This window comes from Ischnura elegans, chromosome 8 (assembly GCF_921293095.1).
Source record: "Ischnura elegans chromosome 8, ioIscEleg1.1, whole genome shotgun sequence".
Lineage (NCBI taxonomy): Eukaryota > Metazoa > Arthropoda > Insecta > Odonata > Coenagrionidae > Ischnura > Ischnura elegans.
In genome coordinates this window covers 115,454,659-115,477,716 of record NC_060253.1, presented here as the reverse complement: position 1 = coordinate 115,477,716, position 23,058 = coordinate 115,454,659, and the positions used below count along the sequence as shown (strand labels likewise).

General features: G+C 38.3%; 1 protein-coding gene across 6 annotated transcripts in view; it reads right to left on the bottom strand.

Annotated features, from left to right (window-relative positions):
• LOC124163549 (transmembrane and coiled-coil domains protein 2) overlaps positions 1-23,058 on the bottom strand; it is a 410,710-nt gene that overhangs the window by 186,963 nt on the left and 200,689 nt on the right. For all 6 annotated transcript variants that reach the window (XM_046540530.1, XM_046540532.1, XM_046540528.1 and 3 more), the window contains one exon: positions 16,133-16,388. In XM_046540530.1, the coding sequence (XP_046396486.1) occupies positions 16,133-16,388 (256 nt within the window). The remainder of the gene's footprint in view (positions 1-16,132; positions 16,389-23,058) is intronic.

Below are 23,058 nucleotides of genomic sequence, written 5' to 3'. Positions count from 1 at the left end.
CATTTTCCAAAATTTTTGAAAAAATAGTCTACTCAAGATTTGTATCATTTTTAGACAAACATAACCTACTTTCTAGTAATCAACATGGGTTTACAAAAGGAAAATCCACAGTTACTGCTATTACTCATGCAATTGATAAAATACTGGTATCCATTGATAATAGAAATGAAACTATGGCTTTATTCTATGATTTTACGAAAGCATTTGATCTTGTAAATCATGACCAGCTATTGATTAAACTTTATAGATTGGGCATTAGGGGTACTCCGCATCAATGGATAAAATCATATCTACACAATAGATCTCAGGTGGTGACCATAAAATTTGATGGAGTCAAATATACTTCAACTGCTCGTCATTCAACAGTGGGTGTTCCACAAGGATCAACTCTTGGTCCACTATTATTTTTATTATATGCAAATGACCTTTCATCATCCTTATCTTGTAATCAAAATAATACACCAGTTTTATATGCTGATGACACGACAGTGATAGTGTCATCCAATTCTGAACAATCATTGATTGATCAAGCTCAGTTAATTTCAAATGAGATCAGTAAATGGTCAAAGGATAACTTTTTAATTATTAACCCTAACAAAAGCAATTTAATGCACTTTAAGACCAGTGGCCCACGATCAGAAAACATCAGTGTAAGTCTGAACAGTAAACCTATTGATCAAGTGGATAACTGTAAATTCTTAGGAATACATCTGGATTACAAAATGTCCTGGGCAGACCACATTGTATATATCAGCGGCAAACTTAGTTCTACTTGCTACTTGTTAAGACAGCTCAGTTCCACAGTGGAAAGGAAAACTTTATTAAACCTATATTACAGTGACTTTTATTCACATGTTACTTACAGTGTAATTTTCTGGGGATCAACTTATAAATCCATTAAAATATTCTGTCTACAAAAACGGGCCATGAGAATAATTGCTCATAAAGGCTATAGGTCTCCCAGTAGACCAATATTTAAAGAATTGCTTGTACTACCCATTCCGTGTGTATATATATTGTCAACTATTATGTATATAAAGAATAACCTGAAAAATTTCACTTTCAATAACAGTGTACATAGCCATAACACTAGATCGCAAAGTGATATTCATCACAATTTTGTACGCACCAGAGTTACTAAAATGGGGCCCACAGAAATGGGCATCAAACTTTTTAACAAATTACCGAAGGAGATTAAAAATGTAAATAATTCTAATTTGTTTAAAGCCAAGTTAAAAAAACTACTTCTGGCTAAAATGTATTATTCAGTTGATGAATACTTAGGTGATGAATTTTAACTCTTTATGTTAACAGGTAATTATTCCTGATTAATTATGTATATCTGTATTTTTCTGTATTTACATGTATTATTGACGTGCCTTATATCTTGACCATTGCGAATGTACTAGATCGTTGGGCAAATAAAGATATTATTATTATTATTATCCTTGGTATGGTTTCTTCCTAAAATATTAACCCTTACTACCACTTGTCGACGTTTAATTAACTAATATGTTTAATAAGTCTTCAAAGGATAAGTGAAGACATATTCCTATAACAGCCAATTTACATCACATATCTGGTACACTCGTTAGTTTCTTGGGATTTCAATCCCATACGTAGCTTTTATTAATTTTTTCATGCTCCATCCATTGAACTGTCACTAATGAGTACATACGTTCAAAAAATCGATTAGGTATAACATCATCAACACTTATAATCATGCATGACTTGATATCTCATTCCATTCCTTACTGTTATAAGTGATTTACTCATTAAGGTTGACATATTTCTTAGTAACATACATGGTTATTCCATTTATTCCAGAACCATTGTCTCCCTGCCCTTGCTTGTTACTCAAAATCCTTACCTTAATCCCTGTTGTCAGCATTTCAAGCTTGATGAACACTTCACATTCATCTCCTGCATTAATTCCCTTGCCTCATTTATCTCGTCTAGCACTTCCTACTTCCTTTTCCTCTGTCAATCTTATCTATACATTCCTGTATCTATACATTCTTATCCTCCTTCTGGGACAAAAATACCAGTTCCATAGCAAACCTTACTCCATATATCTTAACCAGACTTCTATTTGCACTTTGGTCCTGTGATTTTCCCTTTAATTCTCCTCTTTTTATTTATTCCAAGGATCATCTATGTCTCATCTGTCTCGCTGCGATCTGCATCACTAAAGATATATTTTAACATGCATAGCTGCAACGTATGTAATGAGAAACAGTCTATGTTCATGTCACATAGGCAAATTTTCTTAATAGATTTATGGAAGTGGAGTGGATGTAAAGGAAATTGCTTCTATGATCACTTCATAAATAGAACATGGTACGGTAAAATTCTGTGAGGAAGTCATACTATTGCATTTATGATAGTGGAAGCACATACATTAATTATAAGTGAGTGATGTCAGTGTGGTGCATTCAGAGATGACTTGGTACAGCATTCAAAAGGATTACCCCAGAAGTAGGTAGTAAAAAAAATTACTGTAACAACATAATTCTATTGAAAACTCATATCCCAAAAGACAGTTGCAATGAAGGAGTCATCATGATGGAGTCCTTATGCTTTGCATTTGATACAAATAAATTCTTTAAATGCTGTATAAATAACTGTATCTTTGTACCGTGACGGATTCATGGAGGGGGGGGGGCTAAGGAGGGTATCCAATTTACTCCCCTTGGGTATCCACTTTACACTAGATAGAATGGTGGTTTATTTCCGACTTCCACTACAGCTGGAATTTTAACCTCACCTAGCCCACCCCCTTGTCCCTATCCTGGATCCACTACTGTCTTTGTATAATTTAGTAATCTTCTAAATATTTAAAACATGTTCAATGAAAGCTTCATATTTTGTGGGCTGAGAATAAAAGAAAATATCTATCACATATATAATATAGTATTCATAAACACCACTGAGAGTTGAAAATTCATGCTTTCATTCTGATTAGATATGTTTTTTGACAGATTTTTTATAAATTGAACTTTAATATCTTTGCACCCCATCTCTTTCCCTTGAATCTTAAATACAACACAAGCCTTTGCTGCTGATTAGATATGAAGTTCGTAACGTTAGCACTTAAAACTTATTCTTACACAAGGTTTGCAAAAATAGTATTTACATAAAGAATTGATCCCCCATCCCAAGCTATGAGCCAAAAAGAGTTGCAATATTTTGTTACAGATGCATATTGTCATAACAACATGCAGCCTACTTGTAAAGTATGAAAGGTTTGCTGCAAAGTGTACATTTATTCAATAATTGGATGGCATGAGCCCTTGAAGTAACTGTGGTAGGGTTATGCATTAGTTATTCAAACTTTATTCATTCTTCTCTAATTCTAATTGTAGACTGTGAAGTTATGTTCATAATCAGTGATTTCTGAACATCCATTCAATTTTATGTTGGCAATGAGTACATTCTCAATGGCATTACCATAAAGACTCACAGTCATCCCTATTACAGTATCAACTACAGTATTGACAGCCAGTATCAAAGTATGTTTAACTTTATACTTCAATGGTAAGGGCTACTTGGTGTCATGCAATAGGTTTTGATCTCTCTAATGAAGAAATTTAAACTTAGTTCTGTCCCTTATTGAAATTTTATATGCCAGAGATTATGGATTTCATGAAACATATTGCTTCTCAACAGTACATATATATATATAGTCATAAATAAGATGAGATAATTTAAAGTTATGAAATATCTGCTGCTAGCTAACAATTATATGGCTCAAATATTTTCGTGTCTGTTACACGAGTGGCACATGGATGAATATACCTCCTTATTGTGAACATTTTAATAAAACTGAAAATGCTTCTATAAAAACACAAAAATCATCAAAGGAATTACCATGAATTAATTGATCATAACAATGACATCATTGTGACAGAAGCCTCGTTATCGTTTTAATGAACACTGATGAATTTTTCTATTAGACGGTGGTTGGTTATAAATTCTGTTATTTAAATTATGGCCATGGTGAGTACTTTGAAAACGGGAAAGGCTTTGATTATTCACAACTTGCAAGTTAGTCCTAATTCTGGAGGGAACGCAGAGATGATGATAAATTAGCGTAGGGGCCATCCTAACGCTAAGAAGATATATCTTACTGCAAAAGTATGATTAAAATTTATCGTCATTATGTTTACATTGTAGCCTCAAAACGTTCCTAAAATCGCTCCTACCGGTGGCCTACTCAATAGAAAACCATTTCGATTGGTTTCACAATACAAATGAGAATATTCGTTCTCGTGTAATAAGCACAAACAAGGTTAATTTACCACTATTTCTTGCAAAGGGACTCCACCTTGATTCAATCCATTCACAAATAGTCATTCATTATCTCCGTGTAATTTATGGTTTACACGTATAGCAGCACTCATACAATTAACACTTTTACTAGCCAAATATTCACAATTCGAGGCGAGTATTTTTATTTTAACGACACACTGATGATTGACCATAAGATCGTCAACGATTGAAACCGAAAATATTGGCGTCATCTTCGTTTTCAAATCTAACCATCACTTCAAAACAAACGTAAACAATTCTTTCACCACTCTCCAACTCGATTTTTTTCAATTTTGACATTCGTCTGTTTCACTTTTCGCGATCAATTGTTGGTATGAGAATTACAGTAGCTACGCTTTCCTCTCGTTAAAGTTCCCATCAGCCAACTGGCGGTAGGATTTGCTTTATAAAACCCAACCTCTCGTTAAACTCCACATTACCGTTATCTCCACGTTAAATTAACGTGAGGTTTAACCAGACATTATAAAACCGGCCCTTAGAAGGGTCTAGTTTGGGGTGGGGTAGAAACACCCACCTCACATGTAAACAAAAGGGTTGAGTGAAGAAAGGAGCCAGAAGGGAATTACATGAGATGCGCGAGGGACACAAAGGAAGAATCCCCCTTTGCTGCTTTGGTGATTCAGAGAAAGGGCTTGTTTTGGTGGCTCAGGCTTGTTTCAGAGCTTCATACGCATGGGACAACGTTGCATGACCAAGCGATGGTGTGATGTGTGTTTGGGGGAAAGCGATTGGCCGTGCTGTCACAGGGTTCTCCACCCCTCCTTTTGAACTGTCATCGGACAACTCTCGCCGGCTGTGGAAAAATAAATAACATTCATATCTTCAATCGTGTGTTATTAAAAAAAAATAAATTTCCTTATTTCCTTCTATACCATAGAAAAATTCAGTACTCTTACTTTGTGGACATCCCTTTCATATCAGTGGCCAAACAGTCAAACATAAGGATTTCTGAAAAAATGCAGGACTGCTCCGCAAGCTGCCTCAATTGGTGAGTGGTAGAGGGTGTAAGCCCTTAACAAAGAAAATATTAGAATAGAATTACGCGATGGATTTAATTTGACAACTTCCGACTTAGTACAGTAATGGCATTCCAAAAGTAATGCCATTGAATTTCCAGCACCACTTCTATTGGTCAGAGTGGGATCAAACTATATACTTGGAGTGGGTGCGGTGAAACTTTACTACAACACCAGTTTCAGTGCTCTCCAAGCTATGAAAGAGGCAGGACGTCTGTAAACCTCTGCATGCTGACCATGTCACAAAAAATTGGAATCTGCAATTGAGCAAAGTTTGAATTTGTAGTACACTGAAAAAATCTCTTGAGGAGACAAACAAAATTATTCTTGAGGCTTGCTGAGACTCTGCTCTGTCCTATTCACAAGTTTGAGGGGATTAAAGACCTTTAAGAGGGACCAGCAAGAGGTAAAAGCCCAAAATGGCAAGAATGAGCAAATCAAAAGTGAAATCAGAGCTCATTGTCTTTTTAGACTGTGAAGGAGTAGTGGTATATCAGGAATTTTTTTTCTCCAGGACAGACAGCGAATGAAGCTGTATGAATATGTACGTGCAGGAAAGACTCCAAAAAAGGGTCATCAGGGCGAGAGAAGACATCTCTGCTACCCGGCCAATCCATCTCGACAACACGCTTTGCGACAACAGGCTACAAGTTTGCCACTTCCTCCCTAAACACGAGGTTCAAATGTTGCCCCAACCCCCAATAGTGCAGAAGTCACCCCAGCACACTTCTATAACTTCAGATTAAGACAGCCCTGACATGAAACCATTTTTCGCCCATAGAAGAGACACAATCAGTCATGACGGCAAGGTCCCCAAAGAAACCCTCATCGGCATGTACCTGTCATGGCAGAAGCCCAAGGACAATTTGTACTTTGAAGAATTTAAAATGTTTGTGCAAATATGTTCAATAAATTTATTTTGAAAAAAATAATTGCATTACTTCCGGAACTCACCCAGTATTTATAAGAGTTCATTATTGTTTGGGGGAGGAATGAATTCCTATACCTATCCAATGGGCAAAATTTCTCTCTTATTTCATCATTACTATTGAACTTAGAAACATGACGAGGCTCAAAGATAATCATACCCATGAAGCTGAGAAATATATCTTTTCCAGATAGCACAAGAGTAATCCCCTAGCAAATTTTTGAAACTGCATGATCTCCAATGCACTGCAATAAGTTCACGGATAGTGTCTTTCTCACCCAGAGGGAAAAAGTATTCTGTGACGTAAAGTCAAGTGGTGCCAAGCTAACCCATGCTGCCCAGCCAACAATGGCAACAAAATGCCCACTTTGCCACTCATGAGTGCATGGATGAATACAACAATGCTCCATGAATGCATTAAACCACCTTTTATGTATTTTTTCCACTCCCTTCAAGTTTTTCCTCTGATCACACCATCTTATTTCCCTGACTTCCAGTTCCATTTATTATTTTCCCAGACCGGTTTGAACACTTGCCAAACAAATCATTTAATGACTCATTCATTCTTCAAGGAAACAGCAGTGGAACCACTCAAGCGACCTGATGTTGTAAAGTACACTGCTCAGCTGTCACCGGTACATTAGGCTGTGCCAAAAAAACATTTTTTTTTTCTTTTTGAAATTTCAAAATCGTCAACCGGATTTTGATGACCCTCAGGTACACAAGGACAGGCTAAAAAAGGATTTTCGAAAAATTTTAAATAATTAGTTAGCGAGAGGCACCTAAATACCAACACCCTTAATTTGTCATACGATTTCGCAAAAACTAACAAACTAAGGGTAATCAGGGTAAGTTATGACCCATCTCCATGGTTGTGATAGGAAAAATGTTATCCTATGATATTGGGTAATTGTGGAAATTGATTTGCTAATAAAAATTTTAAATGTACTGTAATAGTTGTTCAAATAAAAAATATCTGTTCGTTTTACAAATTAAGATATGCATACTTTCTTTCATCTTTTTTATTTCATTAAATAAGGAATCTAAACACTTATACCTCATTTACAAAAATCTAGTTTTCTAGGTTGTACAAAACATCAATAGATATCTCAGGATCCAAAGGGCTGATATGAAAGATATCAAATATGCCCTGTGCGGGATAGCTTCTGGCATACGTCAGGGGCTCAGGCCAGAAATTTCTGCTAATCGGACATAATTAATCACCACTGCTCGGGCCCCAAAGTTAAAGATTCTGCGATCATTCTGGCGGAATTTAGATAGAAGAACTTTGATATAAGATTAAGATATGGAGAATAAACCACTGTTACTAAGCCAGTTTTGGCAATAAACAGAGATAAATATAGCATTCAAGGTTATACTGACGAAGTTTAATGTTTATCTAAAGAATTAATTGCTTTTATGATGAGTGAGAATGATCAACAAATATTGAGAGTATGCAACCTGCACGCTACTCTGTTAAATTGTGTGACTGGGGTGGCGTGTGCTTGCTCTTGGTACGATATCTCGGGAACCAGAGGACAGAAATGAAAGAAATTTGAGGTGATACTCTGCAAATGTCTAATGAGTCATTGTAGAAGACAAAAAAGTGATAGAATAATCCGAGAGTGACATCCATCTTCAGTTATGTCCAAAAAACACACAAAAATAACAAATATTAAACTTTAAAAGTATGATGCAGCATGTTCTCCAGGTATCTGACTGCAAAAATAATTTTCTCACCAAATGGAACAAAACTGGGGGGCGTCCCAAAAGACATTCGAAAACTTCAAAAATAAGGACTGACCCTTGTGGGACACGGCCAGTGCGGGAGGAGTTATCTCCCGGTGCCTTGGATCAACTGGTCCGAACTGTTATGCTAAAGCCAGTTTCTACTGTTCTGGCTTCAATAGAAACTTTAAGAACATCACAATAAGCAACCCTACCATCATCTGTTTCGGTCAAACGACCAATCACTTCCCTCACTCAGAAGGTAGAAGCTCTATTGTCCCAGTCCACAGTGCAACTTGTCCTCGCAACTTATTTTAAGAAGTGCTAAGAAAGCAAATGTTAATGAACTTACCAAAGAACTTCAGAAACTTTATCGGGGGGCACAAGTTAACAGTGGCCCAAAGAATTCATGTTGTATTTTCTTGAAACTTGTACTATTTTGTAGGGGGAAAAACATCACATTCAAATCATCCGTATTTTTTGGTTAAGTGTAATTATTTCATTCTTTTCATTATCATCAGGGTATTTTTTTGCGGCGAATGATGTAGCTGAGCATCTGCCTGGAAAGCAGAAGGTCCGTGGTTTGATCCCCAGTTCAGGTGAAATTTTTCCATGTTTTTTTGGCCTTCATTCTATCTCCACGCCACTTTGTGTAATCGTCCTATGTTTATGTTTCTGTTTCTTTGTTTTGATTTCTGTCTGTTATTATACTTTTATATTTGCCTGTGGCAACTTGTGTGAACGTGAATTGAAATGTTTGTAACCTCTATGGTTAGTTTCTTCTTGTTCGCATCAGCGTTCCCTGAAACGCATGTGCCATGTGTACTGTTTGTATGATTGTGACCATCTTTAATTCCATTTCTTCTTGTGTGAGCGTTGAATTCTTCCTTCGTGGCGGGACCTACGCGCAGAGCCATCTCTTGGCCAACTCATTGGGTTACATCTCGGGGGAATTGGTTGCATAAACCCCTGCCGAAAACATTGGAGATAAGATTAGCCTGGATAGCTTGGTGGTCTGAGCATCTGCCCGGAAAGCAGAAGGTCCGTGGTTTGATTCCCGGTTCAGGTGAAATTTTCCTTTGTGTTTTCGGCCTTCATTCCATCTCCATGCCACACTGTGTCATCGTCCTGTGTTTATGTCTTTGTCTCTTTATTTCAATTTCTATCTGTTATTAGGTTTATATATATTATGTGAGGGTATGACCTGAACATGTACTGTTTTGTTTTTGTTATTCTATTTTTTTCGCTTCGGACGTTCCCTGTCTCGAGCTTTTGCCAGTTCATATTTGCACGGGCAAAGCGTTAGAAAAGCGGCCTTACTCTCAACTACACTAGGGTTTTGCAAGTCATTTGGGTATTGTGTCACGTGAACAAAGGCATAAAACGGCCCCGGCACAAGGCGTCTGGGTGATATGTTGGTGGTAGTGCAAGGAGGAGGAAGTCCCATATGAAGCTGTATCTGTAGGCCGGCAAGCAAAGGAGAGCAGAGCACCCAGAGAGAGGGAGAAAAGAGGTGCAGTGTCAACGAGATTCGTCATGTCGTGTAACGCCAATACGCCGATCATCCCAAAAACCTCAGGCAACAAAAAGCCTGTGGATTGATGTCGCGCCCAGCTGTGATTTCGACGTCACATCTCGACACATAGGTACTCTAAAAATCCTCTTCTCCCTGGATAGTGAATTATCCACTCTCTCTACTCCAACCAGCATTTCTTCTGCTAAGAAGACACCTCATATGGAGGTGATTGCTTGTAATAGTGACTCAGGAACAATTCCACTTAACGTCAATAAGCTTGTCACAAAACAAAAATCTGTATAATTATTCTTCCGTCCTTGCGATTTATGTTTTAAAAACCAATACACGCATCCCCCGAGTTACGTGTGTCTCGACTTACGTAAATCCGTACTTACGTAAACGATAACCGTATTTCAAATGATTACGTTAATTTTCGAATGCGAGCGATCCCCTGCCTGCAGCATGTGAATTTGAAATATATTCATCTATATTATATACAACCCGATGTGTGACAGATAGCTCACTGACCACTGACCACTCATTCACGTATACAAATTCCCAACCACTTCTGGACGTGCTGGGAAGACGAAATTTTTACCGGTTGTGGAGAAAAAATATTCATCAGGGGGAAAAGTCCGAAAACTCGAAAAAGTCGATCGGTTTTCGAGATATATCGATCCGAATTAACATTGGAGCCTTATGGGACTAAAACTTTTTCCATTCCTTGCCTACTTGCAAATGTCACAGGAACATGAAATTTCACTGACGGAAACTAGATTTTTCGGCCGATTTTTTGATGTGAAACATTTTGCCATATTCTGTTTATAAGTATTTTTTATATTTTTTTAAAATTTCCAATGCTTTTCTTATGGGCCTATCTTTGGATTTTTTTAAAACCAACTTTAAATAGTTGTAGGAATAAGTCCTTAACGTATGAGATACTAGATTTTTTGGTTGATTTTTTGGTGTGGTTGTTTTTCATATATTTTGATTTAAAGTATTTTTTTTACTTTTTAAAATTTCCAATGCTTTTCTTATGGGCCGAATTTCGGAATTTTTTTCACCACTTTGCAATAATCGTAGGAAAAATTCCTTTAAATGCAAGATACTAGATTTTTCATTCAATTTTTTGGCTATCTTCATGTATCCATAAGACGAACGAATTTAGAGTAATTAACGATTATGTATTTCCATTGAAATTGCGACTCCTACAACGTTTGGTAACTTACAACACATCCGCCGTGAAGTTTGCATTCCCTCAACACACGATTTTAAATTTTTCGGAATTTTTTTTGCCACTTCCCGACGACCCACGGACACCAAATTAACGTGAGTGACGTCTATCTCGTGCCCCTACGGGCCGCTACCCGATGAACGCAGAATATTTTATTTTAACGGGTGACACCGTCGAAAAACCGCCGAAATTTTTATCGAAGGTAAACGATGCTGCGTTATACGGGAAGAGCACTTTAAGTCCCCCGAAAACCCCCTGTGACCCCCCCAAAAAAATAAAAATTACTTATTAAGTCGCATATTTCGTGTACCATTCATCCCAGTTGCATCGTTTCTATTGATTCGGAATGGGAATTGTGTCGGCTATATTTAACCGTCATGTTCAATTATCCATGCCCATTTAAACACCCGCAATAAAACTTCAAATTTTTAAATGTACATTTCTTAACGAAATAGTAGAAGGATTTCGTTAGTCCTGGCGCATGGACAGCTAAACGCGATTTTTTAAAACCACTTCCTCATAAGGTACGGCCACGAAATTCGCGTGAGTAATGCCTTATTACAGCGCCTATACACCGCTATGTGGAGAACACAGAATTTGTAATCTATATGTGAGTAATAGGGCAAAATTCATTGTTCCCCTAAAGCTAGAGCGCTGGAATTTTTATTGTAGTGAGGCAAACAAATGTTATGCAGGAAAACCCCTCGAAATTTCACGTGGCTCCCTAGAAGACCGGCGAAAAAATTATTTTTCTCCGTAAATAGCATGTTTCTTTGTTGTTTTCGCATATTTTAGCAGTAATTCCGTTCTCCTATGACTCATCGCTAAGGAATTCCTTAGGATGATTGTGACCGTAGTCAGTACACTCACATAAACCCCTGGAAACCCCCAGGACCGCCTTAAAAACATCGTCATAAGCTAAAATGCCACAATCACGGCTAGCATGCGTCTACATTCTGCAACATTATCCCCCGACAGCCTTCGTAAACGATAGGGGATAGCCGGTAGTACGCATTGCTTGATGAGGAGTGAAAACCCTGGCGGCGAAGCTCCCCCCGCTCCAGGAACGACGGACGCACTCCGAGGAGTCAGAGGCGCGGAAAAACTCCGAGAACCCTCGGGCGGCAAATCCGCCCCGACACGTGGAGCAGCCGAACGGGTGTCTTACGAGTGGGGAGGGCGACGATAACCCCTGGGCGGCGAAGCCGCCTACAGGCGAGGAAAAAAATTAAAATATTCCGAAAATCACCGAAAATGACGATTTCCAAAAGATTAACACAGGATTCTGTCAATTTTAACCTGACCGATTTCTTTCAAACTTTGTAGTTATATACAGCTATGCATTATCTTTTAGAAAACATAAACATGTAATAAATAATTTAATGTATTTAACCGCGAAAAAATAAAAATGGCTGGCACTACCAACTTTTTTCGGGTATTGGTTTGCTTTTTATTGTACTACTTTCGAAATATGGATGTCATAGGGCACACTTCTGTTAGGTAAATGAATATGACCATATAATATCGTCATTTTTAAACCCCCCGAAACCCCCTAAAAATTTCAAATTTTCATATAAGTAGCCTTTTCGGGTATTTTTCGTCACAATTTCGCCGCTTTCCCAAGCTTTGCCACTCATCGCTACGGGATTGATGTGGTCGATTGATGACCCCTGGCAGTACAAACCTATAAACCCCCAGTAAACCCACATACACCCCCAAAAAAATAAATTTTTTCACATAAGTCTACCTTTATGGATCTTTTCCTGACTATTCCACCGCCCCCAACGGAATTTCTGTGGACGGATGGTGACCGCAGGGAGTACACACATATAAACCCCCGGAATCCCCCTGAAATTCCCCCAAATGTAAAATCTGCCATTAAGTCTCCTATTTGGGAACTTCTCGCAAACATTACGCCGCACTACCCGTCCCCTCTGAGCTCTAGATCCGGAATATTTTGTGAGGGCGAGCCACCGTAAACCATACGGGAAAAAATACCAGAAAACCCCTTGGAACATCGCCGAAAAAAAAATAAAAAAATTTTAAAGTCGCCTTTCCGAATAATTTTCGTCACAATTTAACCGGGGTACCCTACCACTTATTAAAACCCCCGATAACCCCGTGAAACCTCCCAAAAATTTGTAATAAATCGCCTCTCCAGGTAAAAGAATCGTCATACCACTGTTCCGGACCCCTAGGACTTATCGGCACGGAATTTATGAGAACGATTTATGTCCACTGGTTTAACACAAGTATAAAACCCCCGGTATTCCGTTGGAACCCCCCGAAAAAAAATGAAAAACTTGCCATTAAGACTTCTTTTATGGGTACTTGTCGCTACTATTACTCCGCATTGCACTACCCTTTACAATCATCGCTACGTGATCACTCTGGACAATGGGGAACTTGCATGAATTTTTTTTATTTCATAAGCGGACAGAAAATTATTTTCTGAATACAACAAAGAAAACCGCATGTAAATCTGAGTTTTCGTTCGCGAGATATTTAATGATAAATATAACGAATTTTAAAGCGCGGGAAAAACTCCCTCACCCCCCAAGCCACTGCCGACGAAGCCTCGATGACGTCAAAGGTGCCTAAACATCACGCGAAGCTATTGTTGTGATTGTTTGTAATAGTTGCCAGCAGTTGTGAGAGCTTCGTTTGTTAGACGTGTTGATTATTTTATATTTAAAGATAAATATACGACGATAGAGGCTTGGAAGCCCTCGCATTTTGCATTATTTATAATATTAATATCTGAGTAAGGGCATAAAATATAAAACTGGAGCAGTTAAACCAAAAATTTGATAATACCTAAATAACATCGTTGTAGGAGTCTGAGCCACGGCCGTTGGAGGGGGGATACGTTAATTGTAAGTTGATATTATCGACGGCATATCGTTTAAGTATGTAATTAGAACGATTTTGATGTTTACTAATGTCCGCTTAGCTTTTATATACAATAACTTCATCCGTTTATTCGTAGGTACCGGAGAATTCGTCGTTTAGGACTGTCTGTGCTTGTATTATGGGGTGAATTCCAGTCAATGCAACTTTTGCTCGCTGATTGGGGACATCTAGGAACATTTTTGTGCCAAAATAGTGTTATTTTCAACGTGACATCTCCCTTAAATTAAGAAAGAAGAACTTTGTACTTTCACATTAATATTTATTCACGACCATGGTTTCAACGTTAGACGTCATCCTCAGGTACCATGGAGGATACCTGAGGATGACGTCTAACGTTGAAACCATGGTCGTGATTAAATATTAATGTGAAAGTACAAAGTTCTTCTTTCTTAATTTAATTATGAATCGCTTTCACCAAGTTACGCCTCAAACAATTAATTTTGTGACATCTCCCGTTAAGCAACTGCTAATAATCACAGTGCCAGTGGTTGTAATGCACAAAGTTTGACAAGGTTGAAAAATATCGGCCAAGAGTTATCAGTGTTCCATCGTGATTGAATTGTAAAAAGTGATATTACGCTATCGATAAATGTCTAACAGTAGTGTAAAAATTGTCAGTGGCGTGCTAATCTCCGTTGTTCACCGTAGATATGACATTTCACGATCACGCTATTGAAATAAAAACTGTGTGTGAAGTTTTTTATTCCATTATTTCAACGAATAGTGGTGAGAAATGTCACCTGTGTCACTTGTGTGGGCTAATTTAAGGGTTTAAATCAGTGAATAAATAGTTGTTTTCATCATAACGAGTCCTGTTATTGTAAGTTGTACGTGATGAATATAAGAATGTGATAGTGACATCCAGTTTTTGATAAGAGTATTTGCCTATTTCCCACTATATTTTTATGGTATATGCTAGTATATTGTTTATGGATTTACCAATATTATTGATATAGGTTGTAGCTTGCGTGTGTGTGTTGGCAGCGGAACCGATTCGCGATCTCACATGTGGATTGTGTGCAGACTGTTTTGCTATGAATTCGTACCGTAGGACGGATAGGACTACCTTCTCCGTTAATCCGGCGTTGCCAAATTCAACAGCACAGCTTACTCTAATGCCAACAGCACAGCTTACGATAGTTATCCTCCAGTATTACAAGTTTCTTTTACAACTCGATTTGCCGCCGACGTATAGCAATAATTTGTCTTAACAAATTCCATGAGGGTCGTGGCATCAATTTTTGGTGTCCTAAAAAAAGGCTGGTGTCCTAACACCTTATGCCACACGCCTTTTAGGCAGCTTGCGAGGTATTATGTAGACGTAGATGAATTTCAGGTGTACTATTCGAACAAGTGGCAACGTTATCATCCATTTTTCTGATCACTAAAACATACGAAGTGAAACGCTTGTACTTCATCCTCCCGATGCCGCATTATTAATATCCCAAGTAATAATCTAGGCACAATAGCAATAGGAAAACTTGCCCAAGAATAATAGAACAAAATAAAGTGACGATAAGCGGCTAAATACTCCCTCAAAACAAATTTTACACCATGCGCTCAGCGTATTTCCCTACTCCCTACGGTTGTTTAGGCACCTATGACGTCACGCCTGGCCTCGGCAACGCTCGGGTGTCTTCGCGCAGTGGTCGGCTCAGAGAAAATTTTCTCGATTTTAAATGCAATTTTTTTATTTCTTTTGATGTTGAATGGAGAAACTGAAGGTATTTTTGCGAGCTAATGTATCCATTTGACTTATTCAAAATAGTTTTTAGAGCAATCTACGACCCATGCAAGTTCCTCATTGGTGACCGCATGCAAAACACATTAAAACCCCCGAATCCCCCTGGGCACCCCTCTCGGCGGAGGAGAGCATTAATGAGGACTAAGCGGAGCAGCCGCGGGGGGCTCATCAACTCCAAGGCGGCGAAGTCGCCCCAAAACGAGGAACGGCGAAGCCGTTCCGAGGAATGAGTGGGGCGCCTCCCTACCCCCTGGCCGGCGAAGCCGGCCAATAGCTGAGGTGAGATTATTCGAGCTACAAAAGCCTCCGAACGACCACAAATGTTGACGGCGAAGCCGGAACCGGGGTTTTTAAGGGGCGGAGCCCCTTAACGAGCGCGCGGAGCGCAGCGAGTTCACTTATACATACATATTCCAACTTTGTTGTAAACGCAAATGTTACGCCAACCACCATCGCACTTGTTGTAAACGGTGTGATGGTATGCCAGGCAAATCCAATAAATTAAAAAACTCAGGTGTATAATTTAAAGCTTCACTGGTATCGCAAAATTTATCGATAGAAGAAATGTCAAACTACATTAAACAATACTGATGGTTGTCAAGGGGACAGTAAGCCAAAATCGCTAAACTTTCATCTATTTTGTATATTGATTTTCAAATTTCACCGAGAATCACGTGGAAAACTAAATTGATAGCAAGAATAAAAATGAACGCCTTCTTACCACATCCTCCTCAGGTCCGCTGAGTCCCATGCCCTCCTCCTGGGAGCCGTGGTTGGACGCCGTGGACGAGGCAAGTGCCGGCGAAGGTGCAACCGGCAGGGACGGCGATGCCTGCTGCTGGGAGCCCACCCTCGGCAGATGGGGGGTCGCAGCGCCCCCTTCGCTGCCACCGCTGCTTCCGCCTCCCCCCCTCCGCTTCACTCCCTTGCTGCTCATCCCCCCTCCACCGCTGCTCCCCCCCTCTCCAGAACGCCGCCTGCGCCCACACAACAACAACACTATGTATTACCCAAGAGGATCAAAAAATATGCCCAAGCACTGTCCCAACAGTTTATTAGTATTTATTTTTTTGACCAATAGGAGTCAAAAGTCAAAAACTGCCACACACACTACCAATTTCTGGTGCTAACACAATGTTTTAAACATTTTTTTCCCTGGATCGGGAATCAAACCACGGACCTTTGGCTTTCCAGGCCAATGCGCAGAGCACTATGCTATCCAGGTTCTTTAATTCCCATGGCAATTATACTGAGGGTCATGATACTAGGTATTAGGCCCTCGCAGTCCATCAAGGATGGCAGCGCGAGGGAGAAAGGACTTCCAAGAAGCCACAACCAGTTGAGAGCCTCTAACATGCGCTAAAGCGCGCAAAGCGGTATGTGTAATATTTCTAACCCTGCCACGTAAACGGTGGTGAAATATACAAGTATTGCCCTGAGAAAAAATTCAATCATAAACGTCACTTAGAGCTTATGTACAGAAATGTTTCTAGTATCGAAGAATTTCTGTATCCCCACTGCAGGAGAAAAGTGGTGAAAAAGTAAGAAAAAACATTTGAGTGGAGTAGAAAAAACATTTGGTCCATTGAGTATTGTCATATTCCCTCCCATGCTCAGCACTGGTAAACTTTAATAAGGTAACGACAGTGCCAGAAAATGTTTCTCCAAAAAATCCTCTGCTAATGTGCCCTCAATCCTACTGGAAAATGCCGTTTTCATTATTGCATTAGCAAAAATTTGCAGTTCTACATTCAACTACAGCAAACGTTAATGGAGAAAAGACAAATTTATTTCAAGGAAATTCCCTCTTAAATGTGCAATAAGTACATTTGAAAAGCAAGTGATTATTATTAATTCTATAGAAATGCTACCAATTGTTAGCAATAAGTCCAGGATTGCAATTGCAGGGTGGAAAAGGAGTATTATGCACCACTTAAAAAATCACTTGTTATTCCATGGACAGGGCTTCATTGGAAGTGGGCACTTCCTTTTCCATCTCATTAAATTATGATCCTCGTAATAGAACCACATTTGGAACATTAAAATGAAATCAATGTAGAGATTCAAGTGCCTTTCCTGCTAAGTATGACAGGCACGTGTATTAACAGAGAGAAAAGGTTTGTGGGCAAGAGAGAAGTGGAGGGGTTGACCCAAGATGCCATTGTCCCCATACATTATTTTTACACAAGAGATTGAGGAAATTTAAGAACTTTCGTTTTTGAAAAACTAATCCCACATTTCTTCAAACACGTTACTAATTGATCTTGATTTCAAAATCATTGCCTCTTCTTCAGATGGAAATGTTTTCCCAGCCAGCTGTCACAGAAAAATACAATAATACATACATAAAATTCAATTTAGGCAGCAAAACTTAATGACTACACTTAATATTTCAACGTCTGAAAAGTGATTCATGAAAAAACTTGAAAATGTACAATGTAAACAAACACAATGTTTGGTGCCATTGGAAAAGGAATTATTATGTACCTTACATTACTACAGATTATTTCCTTTGAAAAGAAACAATTTATTTTCACTTACTTTTTGGAAGAGAGTTTTTGAAAACCGTACTCTGGCTTTGCTTAAGAAATTGTGTGAAAACTAATTGAGCGAATAGAACAATATGCAAATTTATAATTAAAATTAAAGGAACATGCTGTTCCATTAGAACCAAAGAATTTTAGAAGGACCCTAAAATTACGAATTTCATGAAGTACTAAGAATAGCTTCCAAGGGCAGTACTGTTGGATGATTAGGATGGCATGACCTACTTAGGTTTAGAGAAAATTTCTGAGGCCACAGACAAAGGGGGAAAAAATGATTGGTGAGACTGTTTCACATACTTAGCAAACACTTATAATATTATATGGGGCATTTTGATCATGAAAGAAATAACTAATGCGTAAACCTTGATATTCATTATCATAATCAGGGAAAATAATTACTAATATTACATAACGAGCAACCAATAAAGAAGCACACATATTACGTACCAGAGTAATCTCCACCCAGAATGTATGTATGTGCATATCTACCAATACACTGAGAGGTTCTTTATACCTCATCTGAGAATTAGTATTCTAAATATATGAAATTAAGTTTCGTAGAAGCACTAGGACAAAAACGCACGTTACATACATACACACATAGTTAGTATCTGCAAAACCAAAAAAAGTAAACACACCACTAAATCTGCACTAGCTCAAACTACAGAAATATATACTGGACTTGAATGTCACCAAAAGCTTTGCATAAGGCAGCTGTACGCCAACTACTCTGTCAGATTGGCTTTGGGATCAATGAAAACCATAGACTTAGGGTAGAATGGTCTTCGCACATAAAATAGCCATTCGTGAGAATCAGCCAGGTAAGAGGAGGAGGGGGAGAGAAATGAGGAAATGAAGAAATCAAAACATTTTATATTCTGTCTTATTTAATAAGTAACATTTTCACCACGGAAAATTTCTCCCTAGCATAGAATAATGACATGTTCAGTCATTAAATAATATTAAAACAACTAGGTACATCAAACGGTGCCATTCACAATCATGGTCTTCACATTTTGAAAAAAAGCCTTTCCCTTTGTCCCATTCAGACATTGAAAAATTATAGGAATCAAAAAAGCACATCAAACCAATTCAGTTTGAAAGAGATTATAAGCTTTATATACCAAAAAGCCACACACAGGTATGCCTTAACTTCTTATGAAGACCTTCTTTCAATCGCTAAGAAATGCCATGAAGAGTTTTAATAATTGTATAATTTAATAATAAAATGCATTCATTTACTGTAAAATGTAAATGGCCTTGAGGCAACTCCTTTCATATATTAACTGCGGAAACTTCAACTAGAATCCCTGATAAAAACATTAAATATTTTCACTTTTTCAACATGCGAAAGAAATAATATCAAAATAGTTTGTTTTGTTGAAAAATATAAATCGCTCATACAATGACAATATAATGAACAGCAAAAATTAAAAAAAATAAATCTGCACATGAATGTTAGTAACAGCTATCCTATTTGCCAATCGGAAAAGAAAAGGTTGGGATTAGAAGACAAGATTAAAAGAAAAAGAGCTGTAGAATTCCAAAGCCACAGCTAAGAAGAGTGATCGGAAAGGAAGAGCAAAAATCTGAAGACATTCCATTCTCAAAGAGAACTATAATACTTAGTATATTCAACACCTGGCATTCTAATCGAAAGTTCTATTGGCTGACTAAGGCACCAGAAAGGAAATCCTAGAGAGAAATGACTTCATACGCAATATATCTGTCGAGAATGTTGATTTGGGCGCTTTTTCGGGGTGAGCTCACGCATTCAGGGTACGTTCCTTTTTCATACCTCACACTTGGAACGGGATTTCACCCAGAGGGGGTTTGAACCATAGCCACCTAGAGAGAAGGCCCGATCACAAGTGACGATTTTGGCTCTGACGTCAGCACGAGTAGTGCTGTGTTTTGCCGGCTGCTGTTGGAGACCATGTTGTTTACGTGTGAATTTACGTTACGTTTAACCACATTTTTGGGATTTTTGTGGTGTCAGTTGGTGAAAATTGGAGTTTCTGAGGATAGTGAAGTTTCTTTTATTCTTGAATTTCATTCACTCGGCTTCAGAAACATTTTTGTGAGGCATTTTTAACAAAAAAAAACCTTCCCAAGAGTGTAGTGCCAGGATGCGAAGAAAAGTCCCGGAATGGACCCTAAGTTCAAGTTTTTAGCTTTCCAAAAGATCCTGAGTTGAAGACCAAGTGGAATTGGGCGATCAAGAGAGATAATTTCACCACCAGGAAAAACAGTAGGTATGTATCCTTTCTCGCTGTTATCATTTGGAGATAATTTGTAACCAGATGTGGCTTGGGGATGTTGATGAATGACTCCAGTACTGGAAGTGGTGATTTAAAGTGTTGTGGCGGCATTTCATTTGAAAATTCTTGTATTTTAGTTGTCATTTTTGCATTATTTTGTCCAGTAAACGTGTGGTTGAAGGAGTTATGGGGAATTAGCAGCCGAGTTTACAGGATAAAATATTTTTTCTTAGTTTGCCCTTTGGTGTGTTATTCGTCGGAGACTCAGTAAAAATGCTTATTTATCTATACTTTAGCAATTTAGATGTGAAAAGCTATAGCTTCATCGAAAAGACCCTATAGGGTCTTTTCGATGAAGCTACCATAGTCATTTTATTTTTGGCGTAGTGCCTTATATTACAGAGGAAAGCACATAAATTTTTAGCAATTCTTGCTTCCAGGTTATATCATCTTATGTATATGCATAAAGCGTTTAATTATGAGAAATTCATTGAGTCTCCTCAGGAACTTATATAGCTTATTTGTGCCTCTGGACCGCCGTTAATGGAAATATGCGTTTTTCTCTTGCAATCGTGGGTGGTGCAATGAACCGGAACGAAACGTTGCGCGGCTTTCATCATTCCAAATTATCTTATATGCTCTAGTTTAAAATAGAAAATATCATTGAGGTATATATTCATCTCCTATATTTACTGGCCTAGTCATTAAATATATTTCTCATGGAAATTACAGAATGCGGCAATGAAATCAGGAAGTAATTTAAATGGTATTTTCTTATTTATTAATTTTAGGTGTGTGAGATTCACTTCACATCGAGTGATATAGGAAAAAAATCTGTGGCCTTGCACGAGAAGATGGTGAGGATTCGTGTTGAATTAAAGGTGCCCAGATTGGAGGGAGGTGCCATTTCTTCACAGTTACCGAACAAAGACATAGTGGTAGAGGTGACATATACAACTATGGTGGATGTGGATTTGTTTTTCGTAAGTGGATGATGTGACGGCAGACATTCGTCGAAGAAACTATTGAAGATAGTTATTATGGCTTCTAACAATGCACTTTTACGTAATTTTTCTTCAAAAGAGATTAACAGTATTTGTTTCGCCTAACTAGATAAGGGTAAGAAGAAAACAAAGCAGATATTATTGTAATTGACAAATGAAAATATGAAAGATCTATATTTTATTTCTGTGTTTTTTTTCTTTCCTGCAAGTATAAAATTCCTTGTGATGATGACTTCACGCACAGTAAGTAAGATCTTAAGTGTAATTTAAGAGATATCATGTTTTTCTATACAATTATTTATGCTGGTGATTTGGCAGGACTTTCAGATTTTTTATTAGATGGAAACGTTTACTGGAGTGATATTAAGACTTTTGCTCATCCCAAATAATATTTCAAATACTAAATATATTACAAATATAATAAGCGCCAGGTACGGGTACGTTTTAGTAAGTGAGACTGGACTATACATAATTTTTGTTTGCATTTTGATTAGTTCGAGAGTAATAATAGCAGTTGTGTCAACGGCCTTATGTTTCACTGGCAATTATCATTAAAAAATCTTATTTCGTCAGGCTCTAGGGTAGGACTTTAATCATTCAAGCAAAAAATTAACAACAAATATTTTATTTTCGGCATAAATACTTCTTGCTTAAGTTCCATAACATAAGATAACCTGGCAGGTCATTGAATCAGTTATAAAATATTTTCTATTTTCTGGAGAACGATGAGGTTATAAAAAACGTGGATTAGACGCAATATTAAGAATCATTTCAGTTTGAAAATATTCTTATTTATGCGTGTAAGCAACCCGCAGACTATTTTCTTATTGACTGAGTAAAATAAGCATAAATTTCTTTTCATTACGGTGACTGAACCAGCGTGGCAGACAGCACCACGGCTACTTGCTCTGGCGGTAGCACTACAATGAGAGACGTCACACGCAAGCCATCGGGCCTTCTCTCTAGGTGGCTACGCTTGAACCCGGGATCCTTTGATCCAAGCGCTCTACCCACAAAAATGTCATGCTCGCGCCATTTAGGGCTATAAAAGGAAATATTGGGCCAATTTCCCAAAACAATCGGAAATCTCAACCTCCAATAAGACAAAATAACCCAAAATAAACATCATGGCGACCCCAAATGAACTTTGTAGCGTCGAACGTTTTTTTCTTCCAAATCCTCAATTTTCTTCCAGACACAGTTTGTTATTGGCTCACTACTTCTATCAACTTTCACTTTTTTCTTTCTCCCCTTCAATACCCCCTCTCCTGAGATCAATAAATCCCAAACAACATCAATATTTAAATATCAAACGTTAAAAGTTAGATGTGGGGTCTTGGAAGCCAAACATTTATGGAAACCAATACATTGAAGTGGCGTTTGACGCTCGAGGGTGTAAAATAGGGACCCAGAAACAAATAAATGGAGAGGAGGAAACGTCCGAATACAAAGGGAAAAGAAGGGAACATGCAAGAAATAATACGAGACGAAAACACTTCCAACACTAAGAAAGAGAAACACACATAAATGCAAACATGCCGTGCGCAAGCAACAGTACCACACAATCCGCGACGAGAATAAACATAACTTTGGAGCAAGTTTCCGCTATGAGCGGGTGCGCACTGAACGGGACAGTCACGACTCGCACAGCAATCGAGTAAAATAACAAATGAGGAAAATGAGGGCGCCATGAGTGATGATGAGACGCACACAGCGTTGGACCCAACTATTGCCTTGACTACAGAAATAGGTGCCCACGGTGGGACGCAAGCCGCAAGGGAGGTAATATGCTATTCCACAATGGACATGAAGGCCGGCTCATAGAAATATTAGCTG